At 36.2% G+C, this 24,701-nt stretch overlaps 1 protein-coding gene across 2 annotated transcripts in view; it reads left to right on the forward strand.

Annotated features, from left to right (window-relative positions):
• Positions 1–23,340, forward strand: part of LOC134750150 (ras-like protein family member 10B) — a 48,643-nt gene extending 25,303 nt beyond the window's left edge. Inside the window, exons 1-3 of one of the 2 annotated variants that reach the window (XM_063685271.1) lie at positions 8,956–9,127; positions 15,564–15,709; positions 22,547–23,340. In XM_063685271.1, the coding sequence (XP_063541341.1) occupies positions 9,043–9,127; positions 15,564–15,709; positions 22,547–23,164 (849 nt within the window). In that variant the 5' untranslated portion in view covers positions 8,956–9,042 and the 3' untranslated portion in view covers positions 23,165–23,340. Of the gene's footprint in view, positions 1–8,955; positions 9,128–15,563; positions 15,710–22,546 lie in introns of those variants that run through there. The other variant, XM_063685272.1, reaches the window with a different exon arrangement.
• Positions 23,341–24,701: the final 1,361 nt, after the last annotated feature.

Genomic DNA, 24,701 nt, shown 5'->3' on the forward strand with positions numbered 1-24,701 from the left:
TCTAATGACTAATGAGAAATCAAATTAACACTCGGGATAAAACACTTAGCTAAATGATTAAATTATGTTGGAATATATAACTTTCAAAATAATCCTTCAGGTCTTCAGGCCTTCAGGAACGTAGTGAGTTTAGGCACGAGGTTGGTTAACGTCCGATATCTAGCACGGTCCGATCGAAAATCTTCGAATGAATGCCGCGGAGCGGCGGAGCCTAAATCGCTCCCACCAAAGTGAATGTAGGCCAACTTACTTGACCAGTTACCAACAAAACTGCCAACTCGTACCTAACTTCACGCAAGCTAAACCACTTGACGTTCCGAAGCCTGTACCTAATCTTATTTCAACAAGAATGCCAATAGATGGCGTTACTCTCTACATAACTCGATAAATTACATTATCAACTAAGTAATACATAGCAACACTTTGCTAATCGATTGTATACAGGCGTCTAAAACTGAAATGTAACGCTGCAATGTGTCCTTCTGGAGTCTCGCTCCGACATATATATATATAATAAAAGTCGGAGTAAATACGACCAAGTGAAGGTTCTGTCAATACCTAATTAAGAGCAAGTATTTTAGTCAAGATACTTACTTCAATGCGAGATTTCGTAACGTACTACCGGCCATAAACTTTTTTTGTATGAGTTAAGGTTATCCGAATTTCCTGTAGACATCATAAAATAAATGAAATTTAAAGCCTAATTTTCTTTAGGCATGTTCTTAGTAAAATGTAAGTACCCAAATCGTTAACTTTTAGAATGTCCATCGGAAACACGTCAACTTTTCTGATCGGTTTGACCTGTACTGACTCAAATCTAGACCCATTCGTTGAATGATATCTCCGAAACGAATGAGACCCGTACCTCTCAGTGGACATAGCAAGGTATTAGCCAGGAGGCACGGAATGTCTGATCTTCTATGATGAGGTGAAAAACATTAGTTATTTGTTTTACAAGGGGGCAAAGTTGTTGTTTACCACTCGCGCTGAGCAAGCGAAATACTCCAAAATTACGCTCGCTACGCTCGTGGTTCAAAAAGTGAAATCTTGAGCGTTGTGAGGGTTTAAAAGCACGAGGGTAAAACTTTTTAATAATTTTTAATAATTTTGCCCCCGAGTGAAACACAAACTTTTCACCACACCAACCCGAAGAAAATATTAACTGTAAGATATCAAACAAAATCAAAACAAATCAAATCAAAATTAATGTCATTAAATATTTATCATTCAAAATCATCATTTAAAAGTCAATTGTTATCTACCAGCTAACATAAGGAAACAACTCAGCATTTGATTACTTTGCCCCACATCAGGCCTATGGAACTCTCCGCGCGAGCTCGGATTTATACCTACGACTCGCTTCCCGCCGGCGGGACAAGCTAGCCAGTTGGTTGCCACACGCGCTCACGCACGCACGTCACCGCGCGCTATACCAAAGAAATGTCTTCGTCACTTCGTCGAGACATTCTCAATATACCTACTGTTATTATTTTTACGATAGTTACAAGCTACGTAGGTACTGTTAAATTGTTTTAAAGATGTAGGTAATGTTTTTACGACACATTTATAGCTAGATATCTACCTAAGACACCTAAGTATTTGAAAGAAGCATCGGCAACCCTAGCGTTGTGCCGGTGCGCGCGGTGCGGGGAGCGGCGCGTTGAAGGTCACTCCATTGTATTTTTGTGTAGGTATCAAAACGGTAGGTATTTGTGTTTTCTTTGAGAGATAAGTATCTGTTCGTAAGAACTATTATATAATCTGTGCCCACATGTTGATAAAATGCAACTTTCTCATCAGTTTTTGAACAATCAAGAGCCTTTATCAGCTGGTGTGGTGAAAATATATTTTTCATTTCGCTCGACGCCAATAAGTTTGGTTTGTTTTAAAAATATTGTCCTTAATTAAATAAATATCCCACAGTAAATCGCTTTTAGGTGAATTCTGCTCATGTTAGAACTTGAAATTGTATTTATCTTACTACCAAGTTTCATAAAGATAAAAACACCTTATTAGAATAGGTATGTCAAAGGTTTCTGTCAGACAGATACTTTTTTTTTCGTTTTCGGAGTTATCCCCATTGTAAAAGCAGTTCAATTAGGCTTACATTTTCATTTCGCGAAAATATCCTGACGTTGAAAAAGTATTCTGTACCTTTATTTACAACAATGTTTTATTAATGAGAAATAATTTTCTCCCCAAAGCCGTAAAATGTTAATGGATCGAGAGGGCCTCTTAATGTTTGTTTACTTTCATAGAAAAATTAGGTAAATTCCGTGAACCCTTTACATATAGCACAGGTAGGCGGTAGGCAGCAAGCGATTATAGTAATATGCTTTTGCTTTGGTATAATTGTAGTTTATGTGACTGCTACATAATGCCTAATTATGTACCTATATACGGTTACATACACTGCTGTATCTACATACCTATTATAAGCTCTCTATGATGTGTTCAGAAATCGTATGTTGTTGATCACACACTCAACCTCGGTAAAATCAAATTCCTTTGGTGAAAAAAAATAATTTTTTTTCAGAGATGGTCGAAATCTGAATGCCATTAAATATTAAATCGATATCGAGGCTATTATTATGCACTGTTAGTGCTTGAGAAAGGAGACCTAGGCTCTCCGAAACATAAAACCGTAAAATTATTTAATATTATTTACGCAATTAATAACTTCACAGATAAGAAATTTGTTGTAATAAAACACATATCTTTATATAGAGGTTTTATGATAATTATAAGTATGCGTAGATAAACGTACGTTCATACTTGTATGAACGTTATCTGATGTAACATACAGGGTGGGCTAATGAAAAATGCATTTAATTTTTTTTAAATAAATAATCAATTTTTATGTTTTTAAATAAAAATTATAATTGGAATTTGGGATAAAGAAATAAATTTTACGTTTTAAAAATTAAATCATCAAGATGTCGTCCGTAGCGGTTGCGGCACTCTTCCAGTCTTGCTTGTAAATTTTGAAAGACTTTCGTTAAAAGTTGCGGAGATATTGATAGGATTTCTTGACGAATATTCTCCTTTAATTTTGCTGTGGTTGTCGGATTATTGAGTACATATACATACAGTACATACATTAACAGTTTATAATTTAAAGGCGTATGAAAAAGACAATTCTTTTAAGCTAGGGTTCATTTTGAAAATAATTAGTTTGCCCGAGATTTCGCGGTAGCCCGGTGGCAACTAAATTGTAAAGTAATGATGCCATTTAATTTTTAAACCAGAGGCTAACGAGGCAGAAAAACCAATCCATCTAGGTTTTATTATTGGTAAGATTCGATTTTGAGTGTTTTTTAAATAAGAAATACAATATTTATAAGTTTAGTAACATACATTAATTGGGGTGTGTGAAGTCCCTAATCCGCATTGCGCTAACGTGGTTGTCCAAAAATTGTTAGCGTAGTGTACGCAACCTGCTACTGTATGAGCAAGGCCTCCGCTGCAAATATTTAATTAGTGTTAGATTAGGTAATAATTAGTTTAGTTTAGTTTAGAATAGTAAAATTTAACATAGATTAGAATGTATAAATTAGATTAATAATTATTATTATTCTTAATGTAATGGGTTGATACCTAAATAAGTAACATTTTTATTTATTATTATTTATTTATTTAAATATGATCAATGATCACAGTTATGCCCCTTAATTTGATTTTTTAATTATTAAAAGAGCAGCTTCCAAAAATATGTTCGCTTTTTCGCTTAGTTTTATTTAGAGGTACCTACACAAGCCTTTAATATTACGTTTGTATCATATTTGTTCAATCTGTATACGTTTCCCGCTGTTTTGCGCACGTGTGTTAAATTAAATTTGGGGGAGGTTCAGATTACACGTGGAACTGGAATACTATGTACCTATTTATCCCTTCCCCTACCCTTTGAAAAATCATGCTATAGGGATTACTCGAACCGTTTTTAGGGTTCCGTACCCAAAGGGTAAAAACGGGATCCTATTACTGAGACTCCACTGTCCGTCCGTCTGTCTGTGCGTCTGTCACCAGGCTGTATCTCATGAACCGTAGTAGCTGGACAGTTGAAATTTTCACAGATAATGTATTTCTGTTGCCGCTATAACAACAAATACTAAAACAGAATAAAATAAATATTTAAGTAGGGCTCCCATACAACAAACGTGATGTTTTGGCATTTTTTGCGTAATGGTACGGAACCCCTTCGTGCGCGAGTCCGACTCGCACTTGGCCACTTTTTTAATAAGAGCTCTAAAAACAAACACAACTTCCCGCTTAACAATAGGTATTATAGGCTTCCATGCAGGTGGCAGCATCCGGCCTCCGTCCCGATTGAATTTAGGGCGGCGTCCAATCTCAATCGCCTCGCGAATCTTATTCGGTACAAAACATTTATCCCGAACCAGTAAACTCGCTCTATAAAAACGAATGAAATGGGACGCGCCAGTATAGTACGCGTGCTCTGCCTCCGCTGAATTTCTGGTGTCCGGGTTCTTTACGCTGAATATGTGTTTCGACAACCTCGCGGAGACATTTCTTCCGGCCTCACCGACATACGCCCTACCACAATCGCAAGGTATCTCTGATACCCATGGCGGATCCTTGTCCTTTTGAGACCGTAGCATCTGCCTGACCTTGGTATGTTGACGGAAGATTGCCCTAATGCTAAACCTCCGGCGTAATAGGCGTCCAATTATTTTATGGAGGATTTTGAGCAGAGGGATTTGGAGAGCTGCCCACATAGACCCAGACTGTGGTGGCGATAGGTGGACGACGTGTTTGCTGTAGTGCCACACAAAGATCTGGACCCGTTACTCACCCGCCCTGTCAGCGCGCGTGCAACGAGCGACGAGGCGGGCGGCACGGAGTGCTGCCGCCGCGAGCACTTGAGCCTGAAGAAGGACCCCCGACGGGCCCGAAACGTGTCGCAAATAGCGACAAAAAAACAACAAAATACAAGTGAGTGTAACCGGTGTGATCTAAATATTTTAAAATATGTCTCACGCTAGTTTATTACGATTAGTAGATAACTACCATTAATTAATAATAATAGATTTAATAGCACTATTAAGAAATCAAAGCATATAACAATGAGAGGTGCGGTAGGAGTCTAAACAAAAGCTTGGCCGGACCCATTTCATTGTTCTTATACATCCCCTATTAATCCCATGGGGATCAGATTCTATTGTTGTGCTAGAGATTTAGTGAAACTGAAATAGGGGTGTCATTTATAACATCTCTAATATGATGGATTAAGCAGCGGCCATAAGACTGCGGCATCTTAGGGCCGGTACAGACGGACTGCAACCCGACTGCCGACGGCACGCCAACTGCAAATTACTTAACAATGCCTAAGATTTTTTTTTACTTTCAGAATTATTTCAATTGATAGGTACGAGTACTCCCTTTAGTACCGTTTGGTAACCAAAATTTCGTAACCAGCTACAGAATGGGAATCAAGATTCCCAGTTTGAAGCCGGTTACGTATTGGGCCAGCGTGTTACCGTTCGGTAACTAAATTTGGTAACTAGCTACAAAACAGGAATCTAAAATTCCCTGTATGTAGCCAGTTACGAATTGGGCCAGAGTGGTACCGTTTGGTAAATAAGTTTTGTAACTGGCTACAAAATGGGAATCCAAAATTACATTAAATCAATAGGTAAGTAGGTTAGGTTCGTTAGGTAGCTTCAAATGCCCGAAGGGCAAACCGCCCAGAAAAAGGACCCCGCGAAGCGGGGTTCCGTCTAGTTAAGTTGTGAAGTAAATTATTATTTTTAAAGAGACAGTTCGACGAACTCCAGCTATCTAAACGGAGCCCCGCTTCGCGGGGCTCCTATTTCTGGGCGGTTTGCCCTTCGGGCATTTGAAGCTACCTAACGAACCTAACCTACCTACTGATTTAGTGTAATTTTGGATTCCCATTTTGTAGACAGTTGCCAACCGTGTCTAGGAATCGGTAATTCAAAAGCCCCATTTTGTAACCAGTTACAACCCGGGATTTATTTTTCCCGTTTCGAAGCCGGTTACCAATTTTTAGTTATCAAACGGTACTAAAGGGTACTCGTACTTCTTATTAGGTTTTGTGAGAGCAAAATGTTTGAATATTATCGCGACAAAAGCTAATCCATTTGAGTAAATAAGTATTATTAAAGTTTAGATATCATATTCAAACGATACTGACGTTACTAAACTCGACTAGGTTTTGTCGTGAATAATATTTGAAAATATGTAAGCAAAAAGCTAATCCATTTGAGTGACTACTTTTTACCGAAACGGTATAGATATTGTTAACTAATATGCATAAACAAAAGCTCCCCTATTATAATCTGAGTAGTGACTGAAATAGTTTAGCTTTTGTAAATACGCGCCCCGGCAAGAGGTCGGCGTAGCGCCGGCGCCCGCCTGTCCGTGTTGTAAAATCTACTCGACAAATTTAAGGAGGCTCCGTTTCCATACATATTATAAGCAATCAGTTACCTTCTTAAGTCAGTCGGATTATCATTGATTACCTAACAAGTTCTATAATAGGTATGTATAATGAAAAGGCACGCGTGTTTAATATCTAGGATTATGAGCCTAAAGCGGTTCAATAACTTGCATGTTATGAGCAAGTGTGTTGAAAAAATATTAAATATTATCAATATAATCTCGTTTTTGGTCAGTAATTGTTGTACTCGCTATCGGGAAGAATCAGTAGTACCTACATTATGCAACGAGGGGGCTAAGCGAGATTTTGCAAACGAGGTCTATAATTCACGACAGCCTGCGGCTGGAGTGAATTAAGGACTCGAGGTTACAATATGCTTACCCTCGGAGTAACACAATGTTTTTCATGACACTTGCGAAGACAAAACTAAATTTTAAGCGAAATTTCATTTATTGACAGGTTAGGCATCGAAGGCACAGACCTTCGGCATTCAGCCACGATTGAAAATTGGGTAAAAATATTTTGAACGGCTATTAAATTAATCAAATTAAATATTTTTGAACATAAATATAAATATTAAATTATAAACGTCAGTATTTTTAAGTAAAACTCCCTTATACCTTGACTTTTTAACAAAGTATTTTACTTATATCTAACCTACTTGGTTCGGTTGAATTAGTGACATAATTAAAAAGAAACTTTTCACAATCCGTAACTCCCGCGGGAACAATATAGACCTTTTCCTTACAGTACACCATGCATGAAATAAGATCTTTTTTCTACTCGTCGAGTATAATCTGTGTATTACGACTTCATAATTATGCAACACTACAACCTTACTCTTTTCAACGTTGGATAGTCTATGGCACTTCCGACTCAAGCATAAGAATTTTATCGATACGGTTTAGTCAATTATAAAAATTTTGAAAATAGAACTTCATACATTTCAGTAAAACATTTCTTCTTTAAGGAGACTCTATTCAATGCAAATTAGCCTACTTAAACACGCTGCTGCGTCGCATCTGCTTTGTGATTGGGTGGTCAACAATTGCTTCATATTTCATAAACGCGCATGTGACACCCTTCATATAGCAACATCCATATCCTACGAAAACCGCTTAGCGTTGCTTGTTAGTCTCCATAGGCTACGGTGGCCAAAATCGAGAAAAAAACTGTCTTAAATTTGAATTTAGCGCGGACCTGCTCCTCATGGGCCTTATGAGTTACGAGGAGATGTCGTTGACCAACCCGCCGGGGGCGCCGGGCCCGCGGCGGCCACGGCCGGGGCGCGTACGAGTATGAAGGTATCGCGGGCCGCGGCAGCTCGCGTATCTTAATTAGCTGTATACTTTTGGTTTGTTTACCTAAGTATATGATTCTACTAGTTGAAACTATAATTTTTTTGTCTCGTAGAAAAAGTATTGTATACAATAGTGATATAATCAAGCTTTTCAATCTCGTACCTTAACTTAAGCAACTCAGCAAGCTTCGTTGCTTAAACACGGTACTCGACTGAAAAGCTCTCTATTATATCACGATTGTATAAAATACTATTTCGCACAAGTGTGATGAAAAACGCGAATATTAAATCTTGACAAGCGACTTCAGTTATATTAAAAGCGGTAACAGAATTTAATTATCGGCTCAAGTTCGCTATTACTTGCTTTATAGCGATGACACCTGAATACAAATTGGAAATGTGAAATGTGAGATTTTACAATTCGAACAATTCGGCTCTGAATTTGATAAATTTAACAGCACTGTATTACGAATTAATAAGACAAAATGGGTTCGGTCGTTATTTTAGCAGCTTTATCGGTGATTCTTGGCATCTCAGTTTTAGTTCGTTTGATTATTCAGTAACAGTTTACAATCGTGTTTTAATACTTATTAATTTATTAAGGTGTATTCGGACAATACTGAAAATGAACTCTTAACACGAAGGAATTATGTAATTTTCGACTTAAAAAACGAATAAAAGCTTTCTCTAGTTATTGTGCCGTTCGCGGGAACAAGGACGGGACGTCGGTCGGGACGCGTCAGTCGCTCCCGTGACGCCCCTAAGGGATGCTCGTGTCTGTATTGGTAAACTCCCGCCAAAATTTCGCGACACCGGTAATTCAACGACAAATTTCCGCCAAAATGACACAATACTTGTAATTCACGACAGTTTCCCCAAAATTACGCGTTAGTAGTTTACGATAGCTAACGCGCGTAAGCTGCGCTTAGTTTTGTGAGGTGTTTATTTATTTACCTGTATGACTTTAAATATTTAATGTACCTAGCTTAATAAACTTTGGTGTCAGTGAATCTGTAAGTGTAATTTAATAGATCTAGTTACTTGGTATCTGTATTCAGATAAAGAAAAAAAAAGCTACAAGGAAAGTTATCAGAATATCTTCTCATGTGCAGTGTAAAACAATTATAGTATACGATTATAAGCGAATATCAACTAAAATAAATTGTGGACCGGATAAAAGTTGTGTTTATGAAGAAAAGTGTCTTTAGTTTGTAAGAACGAGAAAGTTAAATATGAACGTATGTGCTTTATGAAATAAAACAGTGAACTAAAGTATAATGTATGAATATATCGAGTGTGTGTGGCGCCGGCTAGTTCTGAGATGAACAGATTTGACAGTACGACTAAAAGGGACAAGGAAGATGAAAATGCGAGGGGAAATTGTACGAAACAAACAAAAATTCTTGGTAAGTCGGTTAAAACCGGACAAGTGCGAGACGGACTCGCCCACCGAGGGTTCCGTACTTTTTAGTATTTGTTGTTATAGCGGTAACAGAAATACATCATCTGTGAAAATTTCAACTGTCTAGCTATCACGGTTCATGAAATACAGCCTGGTGACAGACAGACAGACGGACAGTGGAGTCTTAGTAAAAGGGTCCCGTTTTTACCCTTTGAGATTGTCGAACGTCAAATTCCTCATGTAAAAAATAAACTAAAACATTAAGTCAGCAACATTACAGACAATATAAGTTTTTTTAATGCTTTTTAAATTTCCGGTCCAGGCGGCTCGATCCGTAGGGTCTGTAGGATTTATATTAACTCTTATGAAAACCTAATATAATAATATTACAAGTATTGTTCAACTCAAAACTTTTACAATATGTAAGTACTTGAATAAACAATAGGTACTGACAGATAAAGTCGCTTCTTTAGTGATTTACGAGGGTGAAACAACTTGTCAAAATAATGGAAATTAAACAAAGGATTTCAGATCAGTGAACAATTTCAAAAGTTGACACCGCGACGCTTACGACAAGCCTTCCAAATACTCAACAAAATATAGCTGCCGATTCTTATTTAAAATGTGTTACGGTTTTGATCTTGTTCTAATACAATACAACCTTGACGATAGCTGATGCTGATTGGTGCATTGGCGTAATGCAATAAAAGTCAATAGTCATCTCGTTCGCATTTATTGGTACGCGTGAGATGCGTAGTGACGATCATCAAGGTTATATCAAAACAAGATCAAACCCGTAACATATTGTTAAATTAGAATCGGCCTCACACTTTATACAAGCAAGGCTCCCTCCTTTTATGACACAAAAGAATACCTGATCTGACAACCCGGGCTGTGACGGGCGGGACGTGATTACTAGAGATGCCACGAATATCCGGCAACTATTCGGTATTAATGTTGCCATTGTTGCCTACTATTCGGCCGAATTCCGAATATCTTTTACACCTATATAGATAAATTACACAAGAACACAATACACAATATAAAATAACCGCGAACCACTAAATTTACTATATAAAATGTTTTCTTAGAAAGTTGATAGATACGAAGACTGTTTCTTTGAGCATTTTTTGGTTACTAATAATTTTAGTTTTAACACGAATTCGATTTTATTGACTCTGACTACTTACTTACTTTACAGCTTAGCAAACGTTGTGCTTTGTAATGTTGTCGAACAGTTTTAATAACAAATGTGACTCAAATTGTACAAATGTCATGAATAATCGGCGCTTTGGCCGAGAGAGGGGCCAAATATTCAGTATTCGGCCAAAACTACTATTCGGGGCATCTATAATAGTGATTACTGTCAAGTTGTCAACTTGAACCAAACAATAAAGGCATATCATTGACGGCAGATAATGTTTGGAGCTGTCACTCATAAAAAAATATTTTTTTGTCTTTAGAGCTGAATAATAATATTAACTAAAACAAAGTCAAGGTTTAATTTGACTTTTAATTAATGAAAGTATTAATGAAAACCCCGGTGTTATCGGATTCACATAATGGAGGTGAAAGCTTCAGGGACGGAGGTACGTGTCGCCATTAACTCATAGTTTTAAGTAAGAAAACCAGCGCCACAGATTGCTGCGGTATTATGCTATGGATCTTACTTTAGCGTCCAATGGTTTTTTATATCTCATGCGTATTGCGTACCTCGCGCGCACCATGTGTCTTAGATTTCTTCTCCTTTTTTAGGGTTCCGTACCCAAAGGGTAAAAACTAAGACTAAGACTATTACTAAGACTCCGCTGTCCGTCCTTCTGTCCGTCTGTCACCAGGCTGTATCTCATGAACCGTGATAGCTAGACAGTTGAAATTTTCACAGATGATGTTTTTCTGTTGCCGCTATAACAACAAATACTAAAAACAGAATAATATAAAAGGAGACCTAGGCTCTCCGAAACATGTCGCGCGAGTGACTAAAACAAGTGAGTCTAAACCGTAAAATGATTTAATATTAGTATGTCTCACAACAGTTTGAATTCGAGAATAATATAAATATTTAAATGAGGCTCCCATACAACAAATGTGATTTTTTTGCTGTTTTTTTCCGTAATGGTACGGAACCCTTCGTGCGCGAGACCGACTAGCACTTGGCCGGTTTTTTTATGTACAATTTCGTGGCATTGAATAACTGTATTTTCTTTCTTCTTCTTATGACTTACGGTTGCCACGTCAATGCTGTTTTTCGGAGTAGGGTGCAAACCTGGGCGTTGAATATGTACCATGCTCCTTCTGTTAAGAACATGCAAGAAAACTTTAAGTACATATACCATTCAGTAACTCGAACACCCAGTCGGTATAGCTTCTTCTAAAGTACGCCTAACGTAATAGGTATAGAAAATACAGAAACTTTTAGGGATTGAAAATATTTTTACTGGAACATTTTTTTTATTATGTCAGCGCAAGCTATGCGCTACGCGTGCAGATGATAGGCTTTTAAATTTATTTCCTTATTTTTGAATTTTTATCGTATCGTAATAAATCAGTCACATTTATAATCACATTTTCAACCTCAATCATATAAATTCAACATGAAAGCCAAATTCACAAAAGCGGACTAAATTACGTTCATTTCTTTCCTTCTTTTAGGGCGTGTTAATTTAACTTTGAAAATGAAAATAGAATTTTATTCCTGCATTACTGGACAATTTAATTTTACCTTTGCCATTATGAAGTAGATTGTTTCTTAGTCTTCAGTCTTCACTTTTATGAATTGGTGTTAAGAGTGAAAATAAAAAGATACTTACTGGAAGAAAAACCAAAAAGCTTTTTTCATAGGTAATTGCCTAACATTTCTGATCTAATATTTGATAATAAAATTATACTCAGAATAATTATGTCGCTTTTAATAGTAATGGAAGAAAACGTAAACATCTACGTTTTGCAGACGATTTGATTCTGTTAACAGTCTAATCCCAAAGAACTCCAGTACATGCTGGAAGAACTAGACACACAAAGCAAACTGGTCGGCCTGTCCATGAACATGTCAAAAACTAAATTAATGACAAAAACTCCAAAGACCAAATCAAAATAAACGGAAATACAATAGAATATGTATCTGAGTATGTATACCCTGGTCAAATAATATAAAAAACCGGCCAAGTGCGAGTCGGACTTGCGCGCCGAGGGTTCCGTACTTTTTAGTATTTGTTGTTATAGCGGCAACAGAAATAAATCATCTGTGAAAATTTCAACTGTCTAGCTATCACGGTTCATTAGATACAGCCTGGTGACAGACAGACGGACAGACGGACAGCGGAGTCTTAGTAATAGGGTCCCGTTTTTACCCTTTGGGTACGGAACCCTAATAAAAACGAATATCAAATGCATGGAAGAAATTTTGGTAATTAAAAAATGTTATGAAGGCGTAAATTTAAAGTTTTTAAGATGTGCATTGTACCTGTACTCACCTATGGATGCCAAACTTGGGCACTTACGAGAAAACAAGATCTTTTCTTCTTCTTGGCTTGCTACATGTCAAAACAACATGGAAAGAAGCGTGTTAAACATTAAACTCAAGGATAGAGTAAAAGTCCATAATTAGAGCCAGATCAAAGTATGGGAGAGTGGTCAAAAAGGTCAAGCAACAGAAGTGGCGGATCATCAGAGAAGGGCTAGAAAAGTGGACAAAAGACCTTATAGAGTCCAAGAGGGCACAAAAGGTAGAGAGGAAAGCCTACTCGTAGATGTTCAGATGACTTTAAAAGGATAGGCGGAGTGGATTGGCCCAGGAAAGCAAGAGACCGCGGTACCTGGAAGGACTTGGAAGAGGCCTATGTCGGAGGACAAGCTGAAGTTGTCGATGGAAACTAGAAAATAGTAAAAAGTAATATATATACTATAATTGTATATAGAATCTTTTTAAAATTGTAGCTGTTGATTGATTGATTGTAAAGGGGCCCATTGACTATCAGTCCGCCAGACGTTATCGGCCTGTTAGTTAGAACAAAAATTTGACAGGTCCGAACAACTGACAAGTCGATATCGTTCGGCGGACTGATAGTCAGTAGGCCCTTTAAGTCGAATATGTTTAAGCTTGTCTGGCGTGGCGTGATGATGATGAAAATGAGGGACAATTGTAATTTTAATTTATGGTGAAAATGAATTCTTTCCTCTCAATGTGATGAAAAGCATGGTGTGAAACTCGATTCAGTGAACATTGTGCAATAAATGTTTTATAGTAACCTTACTTACTGCCCAACCGGGTAAAAGTTCGAAAATGTTACCGATTTTATTATATTATACCAACATTAAAATGTTTTGCGTTGGTTACCATTTTTAATATATTTATCTAAATAAAGCGATTCCAGAATTTAAAAAAGTAATTTATACTAATTTTGGGTGTCCGCTTAATAAAATGAACAGTCCTTATTACATCAGTTTGTCGAGAATTTTAATTAAAACAGCAATCCCCTAACAAACTTTTGTGCAATACAATATTCAAAGAGTTTAGTAAAAGCAATTAGGCGCTAGTGCGCGCAATGTACAATAGACCCAATTTCTTCAGTTTTTCAGTGCTATTTTGCTTGCTTACTAACGAAACCATGATCTAGAAACACAGGGCTCGATTTTTTGAATTACTTAGATTAATATTTTGAGCTATCACTTACCTTAGAAGAGCGGATTTGCATTTTATGTTTTTTTATTGATACCTTTATAATTACTAGGGCGGTTTACGTCCCCCTTAGAATCATATAATTAATATAAATGTAGAAGGATATAAATATACGAGAAAGATGAATTTAATCAAAATAGGATCAACATTTCTTTTCGTAATTTCGAATCGGCCTCCGTGTATAATGATATATATATGTATCATTTTTTCAAATGTCTAAAGGGGCCCACTGATCAGATTACCAGTCCGCCGGAAGATATCGGCCTGTCAGTTGTTCAAAACTGTCAAATTTTTGTTCCAACTGACAGGCTGATATTATAGGGTCCGGCGGACTGGTAATCAGTGGGCCCCTTAATAAGTAAATACACCTTATGATTCCCGGAAGGTAATAAATCTATTCTGATACCGTAATGAGGCTGTCATTGTAGGTTAGGTTTTTTAGTAACGTACTCAGATAAAAAAGTTACTGTAACGCTAAGGTAATCGCGTTGCTATACCTAGGTATAATTTAGAATTGTAACATATCCCAATTGTAAAAGGAGCTGCCAAGTATTATTCGGACACTAAAAAATTGCTTTGCTGCTCCTCATGAGATCACATTTGCCGGTAGAGTAGCGCAAAAGTATCTTTAGTCGAAAAAACTATTTATTTTAGAAATGTTCGAAATAACGAGTAACACAAGGATGGAGGTTTAACGATCACTATCTTTAATCGTCGAGGACGCCTAAAAGGTTTTGCATGTTACCGTTCGCGCAGGATCGAACACAACTTTATTGTACATGAACCGTAAATACATAGGTATTGGTAACCTATGTATTTACAATATATACCTACATGTTAAGGCATACGCTATCCATTTCTGGTTTCTTTTTAAGTACTTTAGCTAAATGTTCGATTATTTCTCCTAGTCCTCACGACACAGGCTTGACCTAGTGTGAGGGCTACTGCTAACCAAATTGTCATATTTGTAAGTGAAACCGATTTGTTTTATCTTATATGCCTGGTAACGAAATAAATTTTTGTAATTTTGTATTTGTATGTAGGTTTTCCCTGTATTGCACTACTAAACTTGTCTAAGGACGTCATACTTGCCGAAAAATCTAACTATGTGTTGTGCTTACGAGTAAAATCTCATACTATTCTATGTATCAAGCATGGTTTAGTATAATCCTCAGAAGAATGGTAGTTATTATATATTTAACATTACAATAAAGATGATGGCACCATCTTATACAAATCTACATAGTTTCATAGTAAGTTCAACAACGCTTGTATGGTGGGTGATTTAATAACTATTAGGCTAAACAGAAACTTGTAGGATTGTAATGCGTAAACATGAGAATAATAAATGGGACTTGAGACATCACGTGGTTTGCGTTTTATTTGAGCTCGTATGATAGCGAGAGAAGTATTTCAGACGAATTGCCCGGCAATTGAATTCGAATAGAATAGAATAGAATTCATTTATTCATGGTAAACTACATTTCATACAAACGTATTACAAAGAAAAAGTATATTTAAAACAAAAAGTATAGGTATACCTAGTTTACCACGAAATGGTCCGGCCTCAGCATAATGCTAACCCTAAAGTCAGCGCTGGTCTTCCGGCAAGACCATTTGTAGGCCACGAATGCAACCGTACAACACGGCCCTATCTATCACCGAACGCATCCACTTTACGGTGACGTCAGCGCCATCTAACCTGCGAAATTAGTTATTTCTAGTCCACGTAGATATTAAAATGCGTGTATCCTTATTTCAGAGTTGGACCTGGATTATCTGGAGCGTGGGGGAGGCGGTACCATGACAGTGGGTGCGCCGAGCGTGGAGCCTAGCCCGGACAGTTTGGATCTCATCAAAGTGGTGCTGCTCGGGGCTCCAGCAGTGGGCAAAACAAGTATCATACAGGTAAACGGGTCTTTATCTAAATTACTTAAAGCAAAGTAGGTCAAATGGTAGTCATTTCAATTAGAATTTTCATGAAGCGATATTCCTTTACAGTAAATCTGCTGAATATCAGTAAAATTCTATGAATTTTTTCCATTGCCTACGTGAAATATAATTAGAAAACATTTAATGGAAATAGTTTACAATTTTATAGATAGATGGATTGAAACGTTTATTTGATCGCTTAAAAGCACGCAATTTACAAATACATTAACAAATTTGAAAACTTAGCTAGCATTTCACTCATAATTAAAAAAAAATGTGAAATTTTTTCACTAAAATTGAAACAGATTTAAGTACTTAATTACAAAGTTCTAGTTCTAGTGCGTGATTACAAAGTAATTAAAGTAAATTGGTATGTTCGCATTTTTGTAAGGCATATATTGATTGATTTATAGATACCTAGATTTGACATTAGGTTACATACTAGCTCGTTACATCCTAAACATCTCACGCGCACCAATAATAACGCAGTCAAATAGGTCTCTTGTAGTCGCAAGACAGTCACGAAATCCTCCTATTCGTTATTGTTATTAAAATAGCCAAGGAGTACGTTCAATCGCCAACAGTTTATCGGAACGGCCAAGGTATTCACAAATATCTGAACAAAGCCTCTATTATAAACTGAAATAAATAAGTGCATATACATGAAAAATGTCGACCTATGCCGCTGTGGGCCAGTGGCCGAATGGCACAGGCACCTGCCGCGTAAGCAGAGGACGCTGGTTCGGTTCCAGCTTGGGGTACTGGAGGCCTTGGTCACTTTTTCTTAGTATATGACATTTATTTCAGTTTATAATTTATATAGTAGTGATTCTACTTGAAATAAAACAAAGTATTTTCTGAAAATAATTTAATTTGTTCTAATACTTCTAACCATTCTAACAGTAAAGCCTCTATTACCAAGACGTTTTAGTACATGTTCAGATACATGTACATGGTCGTAAAAATTGCAGACTCTCCGCTCGGCTTCTTAAATTATTCGGATCAGAAGTTAACGTCTCACTGGGAAATAAAATTGAAGGAATTGAATGGCACTTATGTTCCGTATGTTATCTAATATTCTGAACAGTCTTTTTTATCGAGCAATAAGCTTTTCTATTCTGCTGAGTGAAGCCTTTTAGAGGAGGGTGGTAATAGAGAAGATGACATAACTGGAATAAAATACAAAATCTAGTTCAAGTTACGTCCTTAATGATTTATTATAAGAATTTAAAAACTAATCTGACGATTTGTTTAAATCCCTAATCAAGTTTAATTAAAATATGGTTATTCTATAAAATGTTGGAATAAGCATTCGCCATTTTAATGAAACGTACGTAGTTAGCCAAGTTCTCGCATTTCTAAAATAAATAAAAATCGGATTCCTTCTTTTATCTACGCATATATCATGCATGCATATACGCATGTACTCTAAAATGCGTTCAGAAACCATAGGAAATGATCAGCATTATTACAACCAATTTTACAATGAGAAGTTTCTTGTCTGTGGTAGTAGGTAAAATCTGTACTTTCATGTTATTTTTGTAAGGTTATGAGTTTAAATTTGGAACAGCTGTTAAAAGGCGCCATTTAGAACTCAAGTGAGTATCTATTCTAGTATATTAAAACAGTTATACGAAACGTCAATTCAGTATGTTTTTAGTGTTCCGTGCAAAACTTTGTTTTGACAAACGGAACACTTATGGGATCACTTCGGTCTTGCAAATCAGTTAAATGCGTTTTTCTCAGAGACCGTTTGACGTAGATACCTAAAATTTGAAATAGTTATAGCAATTACCACCATTAATATTGTAAATAAGTCACAACCGCTTATTACTTATTTTAGGGGAAAGTTTAGGGGGTTGAAAGGGGTAACCAGATTTTTAATATAAACCGCACGAAATTTGATCTCGAGTGACGTGACGTGAAAAATCGTTTGCCTATGAATTAAAAAAAAACTACTTATCCGTAAAATGCGTGAAAAAAGTTTTCATTTACCGCCATTTAATTAGTTTTAAATATTAAATTAATTTGTTTTCTTGTTTTTAAACAAACTTAAAGCAAAAGTTTCCTGTAAAATAAGCGATAAAGATATTTCGTAGACGCCACCTCTCAAATCTGCGAGTTCCGCCAGAGAGCATCAATACCCCATGTCGGCTGAAATATTTGGTTATTTTATTAATAAATATACACGGTGTTTCATGACCCACTGAAAACCTAAAAACGGTTTGTTCAAAATCGATAGGATAATCGATCGCGCTATGTTTTAATAGGGGTATTTTTATTATTATTTTTTATTATTTTTACATGCCCATTCTACAGGTTTGTAATGCAACAATATCAATAACTAGCATTTGACACGTTATTTGTCAATGAGCAACACCCTTAACTGGCCATTGGTAAACCGTATCTCGTTGCAGTAAGATATGCATAATTATGGTCTGTTAACAGTGTTTTCGATGGTAACTAGCAATTGTTTGTTGTCACTAAAACGACGAAGCATCTTGTGTAGAATTACCAGTCGAATAGAATTGAGAAAACTAAACAACTAATATTTTTTTAAATATTTATCGGATTCATCTTCTTCCTCGCGTTGTCCCGGCATTTTGCCACGAATCATGGGTGCCTGGGGTCCGCTTGGCAACTAATCCCAAGAATTGGCGTAGGCACTAGTTTTTACGAAAGCGACTGCCATCTGACCTTCCAACCCAGAAGGGAAACTAGGCCTTGTTGGGATTAGTCCGGTTTCCTCACGATGTTTTCCTTCACCGAAAAGCGACTGGTAAATATCAAATGATATTTCGTACATAAGTTCCGAAAAACTCATTGAGAGCGTACGAGCCAGGGTTAAACCTGCGACCTTCGGATTGCAAGTCGCACGCTCTTACCGCTAGGCCACCAGCGCTTCGCGCTTCGCGCTTAAATATTTATCGGATTAAAGAATAAATACTCAAGATGAGTTCAAAATAAACAACTCTTGGGGTGTCTCAGGTTTTCAGTGGTTCAAGTAACACCGTGTATAATAGAAAGTTTATAATATATAAAAACTGTACATAATTAGGCATTAAAATACTCGTGTGATCCTTTTAAGAAACTCACTATGTTCGTTCCTTAAATTTTAATGCCTTTCATTATGTAGCACTCACATAAACTACTATATTATTCTTAAATTCCTTAAATTAAGAGCGAAGTTTACGACCCCCTTTTATATGAGTTGAGTTGAGAGGAAATGACTTATGAGTGCCATAGATCAAACATCAGACCCAACATTTTCCTCCATTTTGAAACGAATTGTGCGAATAGTTCCTTTTCGGAGGTATTTTTTGGTTCCGTAAAATGAAGGTTAATATTGTCTAAAAAGGAAATTTTACTTAGTTATTTATTTTAGTTGTTTAGTGAGTCTTGAATAAATACGGTAAAATAACCTACAATATTGGATATTTTTGTATATTTTACTCATAATCGAAGTGAAAAGTACAATGTATAACTCAGGCATAAATGTCCATTTTTATCCTAGACTATATTGGTTCTCGCTACGCTCGGACTAATAAATTGCCTCTTGTAAGAAGGGATCGCTTTATGCCCTTGTTGTACAATCTACTATTGTTGGAATTCCTTTCTGTTAATGTTAAATAAATATTTATTTGATCTTGTTTTCAACGTGCTTACGCTGATTGGTGCTCTGTAAATACAATCAGAGTCATATCAAAAATATTAAATCTTAACAAAATGTTACACCAGAATCGGCCTCCAGGATGAGCAGAAACGTGAAAGAAATCGTAAGCCGTCATGAATAATTTAAATCGAAACTGACTTTGATACCAAAGTTCCTAGCTGCTGTGTTATTGATATTCATATTCACAAAAACTTGATAAAACGATGATAAATTAAAAACTGTAGGATGTCACTGATGTTATTTAGACACATACATAAGTATATCGCAATGTCTGGCAAAGTAGGTAGACATTATAACCTGGACGTGTAACTAGAAATATTTTTCCATTCCCCGACAGTCTGACAAGTAAGTTTTATGGTATAAGCCATCAACAATGTTGATGATATACGGTGTAGTTTACTCGTCGTAACCGTGTAAGGCTGGACGTAAAGGAAAATGACAAATTTTATCTGACGTAAAAGCTGCGACAAAATTACCACCTAGACAAAGTAATCTTCTACTAAAAAAGTATACTAGTGCTAGTAGTGCTAGTAGTGGCTCTGTAGACCTCGCGCACAGTCCGCCATTTTGAAATATTTTTTTTAACTAAATCGATAAAAAAATATATAAGTATAACTATCGAACCTGCTCTCAAAATTTAACAAGAAAATCTTGAAATATGCGAGGAGGACATCCGGACATAAATGAGAAAGAATTTTTGTAACTAGAAATATTTTTCCATTCCCCGACAGTCTGACAAGTAAGTTTTATGGTATAAGCCATCAACAATGTTGATGATATACGCCGGTGTATTTTACTCGTCGTAACCGTGTAAGCCTGGACGTAAAGGAAAATGACAAATTTTATCTGACGTAAAAGCTGCGACAAAATTACCACCTAGACAAAGTAATCTTCTACTAAAAAAGTATCTAGTATACTAGTACTGTTAGTAGTGCTAGTAGTGGCTCTGTAGACCTCGCGCACAGTCCGCCATTTTGAAATATTTTTTTTAACTGAATCGATAAAAAAATATATAAGTATAACTATCGAACCTGCTCTCAAAATTTAACAAGAAAATCTTGAAATATGCGAGGAGGACCTCCGGACATAAATGAGAAAGAATTTTTGTCCAAAAACTGAAACGATTCGCTTCGCTCGGTCAATAATAAGGTTTCATCAGTTCATCACAAAAATATATATGTAAGTAAATTATTCAAATTCCAATCCAGGTACTTATCAGGATCTTCATCGTAAAGTAATAAAGGAAACAGTTCCAATCTGCACAAAAAAACATGTTACTCAAAATTTGAGTTCCGTGTACTGGTACAGCAGAGTACAATTTATCCATTAAATACTTCTTGGGTCTTCTTTTTGGTTGGGTGTTATCTCACACGCATTCGGGCGCTTTGCCAACGTCATAACAGCGTTAAAATATCTCTCAATGCTCAGCCTTTCATCCGACTAAGTCAGTGCCAAGTTAGTCATTCTCGCAAGTTTCTCGTTATATGAATATTTTATTCTACTCCATCCGTGCACAATATCAGCTGTCAGACCAACCGTACCCGTAGAATAATTTATTACTATACATATTTTACTCCGTGATATTTTATATTGCAAATACTCGTAAATAAATCAGGGGCCAGTAATACATATCAACCCAATTAATCATAAATATTTCTTGTTTCCTTCTCAACTCAATAATTTAAAAGGAATAAACACTTGAAATCTAAATAGAATAAACACTTAAAATTTTAAATAGATATAGTAATTTTTATTGGACCACCTAAGTAAAAGAAACAGCTTAAGGATAAACAATGTATCGAAGAAGATAATAGGCGGTAAACTTACATGTAATTAATTACCTATGAATAAATTGTGAATCTGAAACATAATATACACTTAATATAAAAAGAGAAAAAAAAGATAAATATCGTAAATTAAACTAATAATCATCCTTCAAAAATTTAAAACTCCATTTTTAGTTTCGTAGCCCATTGAAATAAAATTTCGGTAAAGTATACAAGTCCCAAAACTCTCCAATTCACACTGTTGGTTGACGTAAACCCGTTTACAGGCAAGGCTAGTAAATAGAATAATAAAGTAGTCCTTTGTTAAAAATATTAATCTGGTTGCTGGTTGCCAGGCTTTATTTAACAGCTCGCGCTCTGTCGCTAGAAGTTTTTTCGGAAATTGCTTCCAGCAAAATAGTATCCAACGATATGTGTACTGTGTTTTCTCTTTAGTACCTAGAATTTATTAACTCCTTGTCAGTGTAGGATAACGATCCTGACATTCCTGACCGAATTTTTAGTCCTCTTTTACCATTTTTTCGGATAGCTATTTTTTTGTGCATAATATATGAAAGTTAAACAATTTTTACCCGTTCTAGTGGCGACCTAATTTCCGAAAAGCTCCGTTTAGCCGTTGGCGCCTCCGTTTAGCCGATAGCCCCTATGTTTCTTTTTAATTTATGTGCATTCGTAGTAGAAAATGCAAATTGTTCTGGTTGCCTGCATAACATTCCTTTAATAAATTGTATTTAAAAACGATTCCAGAATATGACTGTCTAGTTAACTAGATACAATATGGGTAGGATAAAATCATTAAATTTATTTATGAATTAGCTTTGCTTGCATCTTAAAATACTAAGGGCGTTATTCATAAGCGCATTACAAGCCTGAATTAGCTATGAATTGTTTGTCTTTATCTGTCATTTATTTATGTTTTTGTAAGAAAGGGATTAAACATAATTCAACTAATTCAGTGTCGTAAAGTTTTATGAATAAGGGGGTAAAGGTTTATTTACAATAAATATTGAAAATCTGATTTCAAATCTGAACATCCTTGGGCTCATTCTACACAGAATCGCCAGCATTCTCCATCCTGGATCTGTGAGAATCAGATTTTCAATATTTATTTTAGATAACGCCTATTTGCAGTACATACTTATTGCACCGCTGTAAAATATAGTAACAGAGCAGCAGAGCCATATTAATGATATCGAACTGGTCTGATGAAGGAGACCTGCTTTTATGCTGGTAGAAATAAGCATTACGATTAATTTCTTTGATTTCTTATGATATGACCAAAATATAAATATAAAAAACACAACTCAATTAGGTTATTTAACACGTTTCGTTAAAACTTCTTTCTCTTTCCAGCAATTTGTCTGGAGTGACTTCTCCGAGGAGTACATACCGACGGACAAGAAACACACGTTCTATCCTTCGGTGATCATCAACGAGCACCTCTACGAAGTCAAGATCACTGACGTACCAGTCATCCCGTACTTCCCTATCAACTCATACTATGAGTGGGCACACTATCGCTTCTACGGACTGAGAAACGCCACTGCGTACATTCTAGTCTTCGATCTGTCTAACGTGGAGACCTTCCAATACATCCGCACACTCAGAGACCAAATGGTTGAGAGTAGAGACATGAGGAATGTTCCCGTTCTTGTGGTTGGGAATAAGCAAGACTTGTTGTGCAGTAACACGCCGTCAGCCGCAAGCGGTCTACAACAGCTAGCCATAGCTGAAAGTGCCTGTGGAGATTCTAGAGAAAAACGACGGAATATAGTCAATCTTGTTCGCAAGCATTGGAAGTGTGGGTACGTGGAGTGTTCGGCTAAATATAACTGGAGGGTAATAGCAGTGTTTAAAGAGTTGATGGAGATGATTGATGCTCTGGAGTGGAGCGGTGGGGGGAGGAGTTCCGAGCCCCCTCCTGACTCCTCAGCGGGAGGCGCGTCCGAAAACAGATGCACCGTTACTTAGCACCATTGCAAGACTTATAAGGAACGCCTAAAGCTAGAATGGAGAAGGTTTTGTTAAGATTGGACAATGTTTTAGCATACGTGAGAAACGCACACTAGATTAGTGTTGTCGATGTTAAAATACAGTTGTTGTAATAGGTTTTATGTAAGAATTTATCAGAGTCACTCTATTCGAATAAACATGATTTAGCTTAACGTTAATTCTTCTCTTTGAGGATCGGAAACGCGTTATGTTTTTTCTCTGAATTAAAATATTTTCTCTTCGTATATAAAAGTTCTTATGATTGATGTGTAAAAAAACATATGTACTGCGAATAATTTGCAATTTTGAACCTCAATTGCAGTTTTAGAAAACAACTAAAGTATGTTTTCTATACTACGTTCCGAGTAATCGGCTTATTGATTTTTTTTATTACTTATAAATATTATGAAGTCACTCCATAATAAACTAACTGTACTTCTTGACTTATGAGATTTCAATAACAATTTAAAAACGTTCTTTCCAGGGTACTTTTTGTACTTTTGTACCTACTCTAAACTATCAAGTATAAAGTACCTCTAGATAAGGATGTTATCCGTGTAAAAAAAGAAATAACAATAATAATTAAGTATTAGGTCTATTCATAACTCCAAACTTTACTGATTCTAAAATCAAGGATAACTTAGACTCGAACTGTAACAAAATTGATAAGTATTTAAAAAGCATAAAATAAAGTGATGATGATACTTTCATCTGAAGTGAAATGAGTCCATTTGTAAAAAATGCGCTTTTTTTAGAATTACAAATTTAAGGAAAATACTTCCTCGTTCATTTTTTTTGTATTTTTAGTGGAAACGCATTAAATTGTCCAATAGACGAAAGAATTTTGCCCTTCGGTTAGGGCATTGTTAATTTTTTTCTAATTTAATTTACTTAAAAATAAGGCGGTTTTTTCCAATGGCGTAAAACAAAACTTTAGCCAAAACAACAACAAAAAAGGTTTGGCGAGCGCTCATTGAAAATGCTCCTCGTTATGAAGCGAAACATGTCGAGCAATCATCGACTTTATAAACATGAGTGACCCGGTCTAATATACTTAATATGTCCGTGCCTCACGGAAGTTTTGCTATTAAAATAGGTTTTGACTATATTATTGTAAGTACTCGCTGTATTAAGACGAGAGTGGACGACCGCTCCGAAACCGCCTTTCCATAGGAACGTAGTCCCCAATGTATTTTATAGCTTTGCCCGCCCGTTATATTTTTTCCGTTCCGTTTGATTTAAACATTTAAATTCAACTAATAGAATTAAAAATGAGTGGTCAACACCACTAGATTCCTAATTTCTACTAATTGTTCGAAAATATGAATTTGCCGTTTTCTACAGATTTTCGAGCATAGACATAGTATAGTAGTTATAGACATGAAAACGAGCGACCAGGGGTAAGAGAAAGACATATTAATATATTGACAGGTTAATGTATGGCAGCATAATCCTTTTTCTCTTTCACTCTTATAAATTTCGGTATTTCGCCATCGCCTCCTACCTATGCTGCCAT

The sequence above is a fragment of the Cydia strobilella genome, chromosome 19 (genome assembly GCF_947568885.1).
Source record: "Cydia strobilella chromosome 19, ilCydStro3.1, whole genome shotgun sequence".
Taxonomy (NCBI): Eukaryota; Metazoa; Arthropoda; class Insecta; order Lepidoptera; family Tortricidae; genus Cydia; species Cydia strobilella.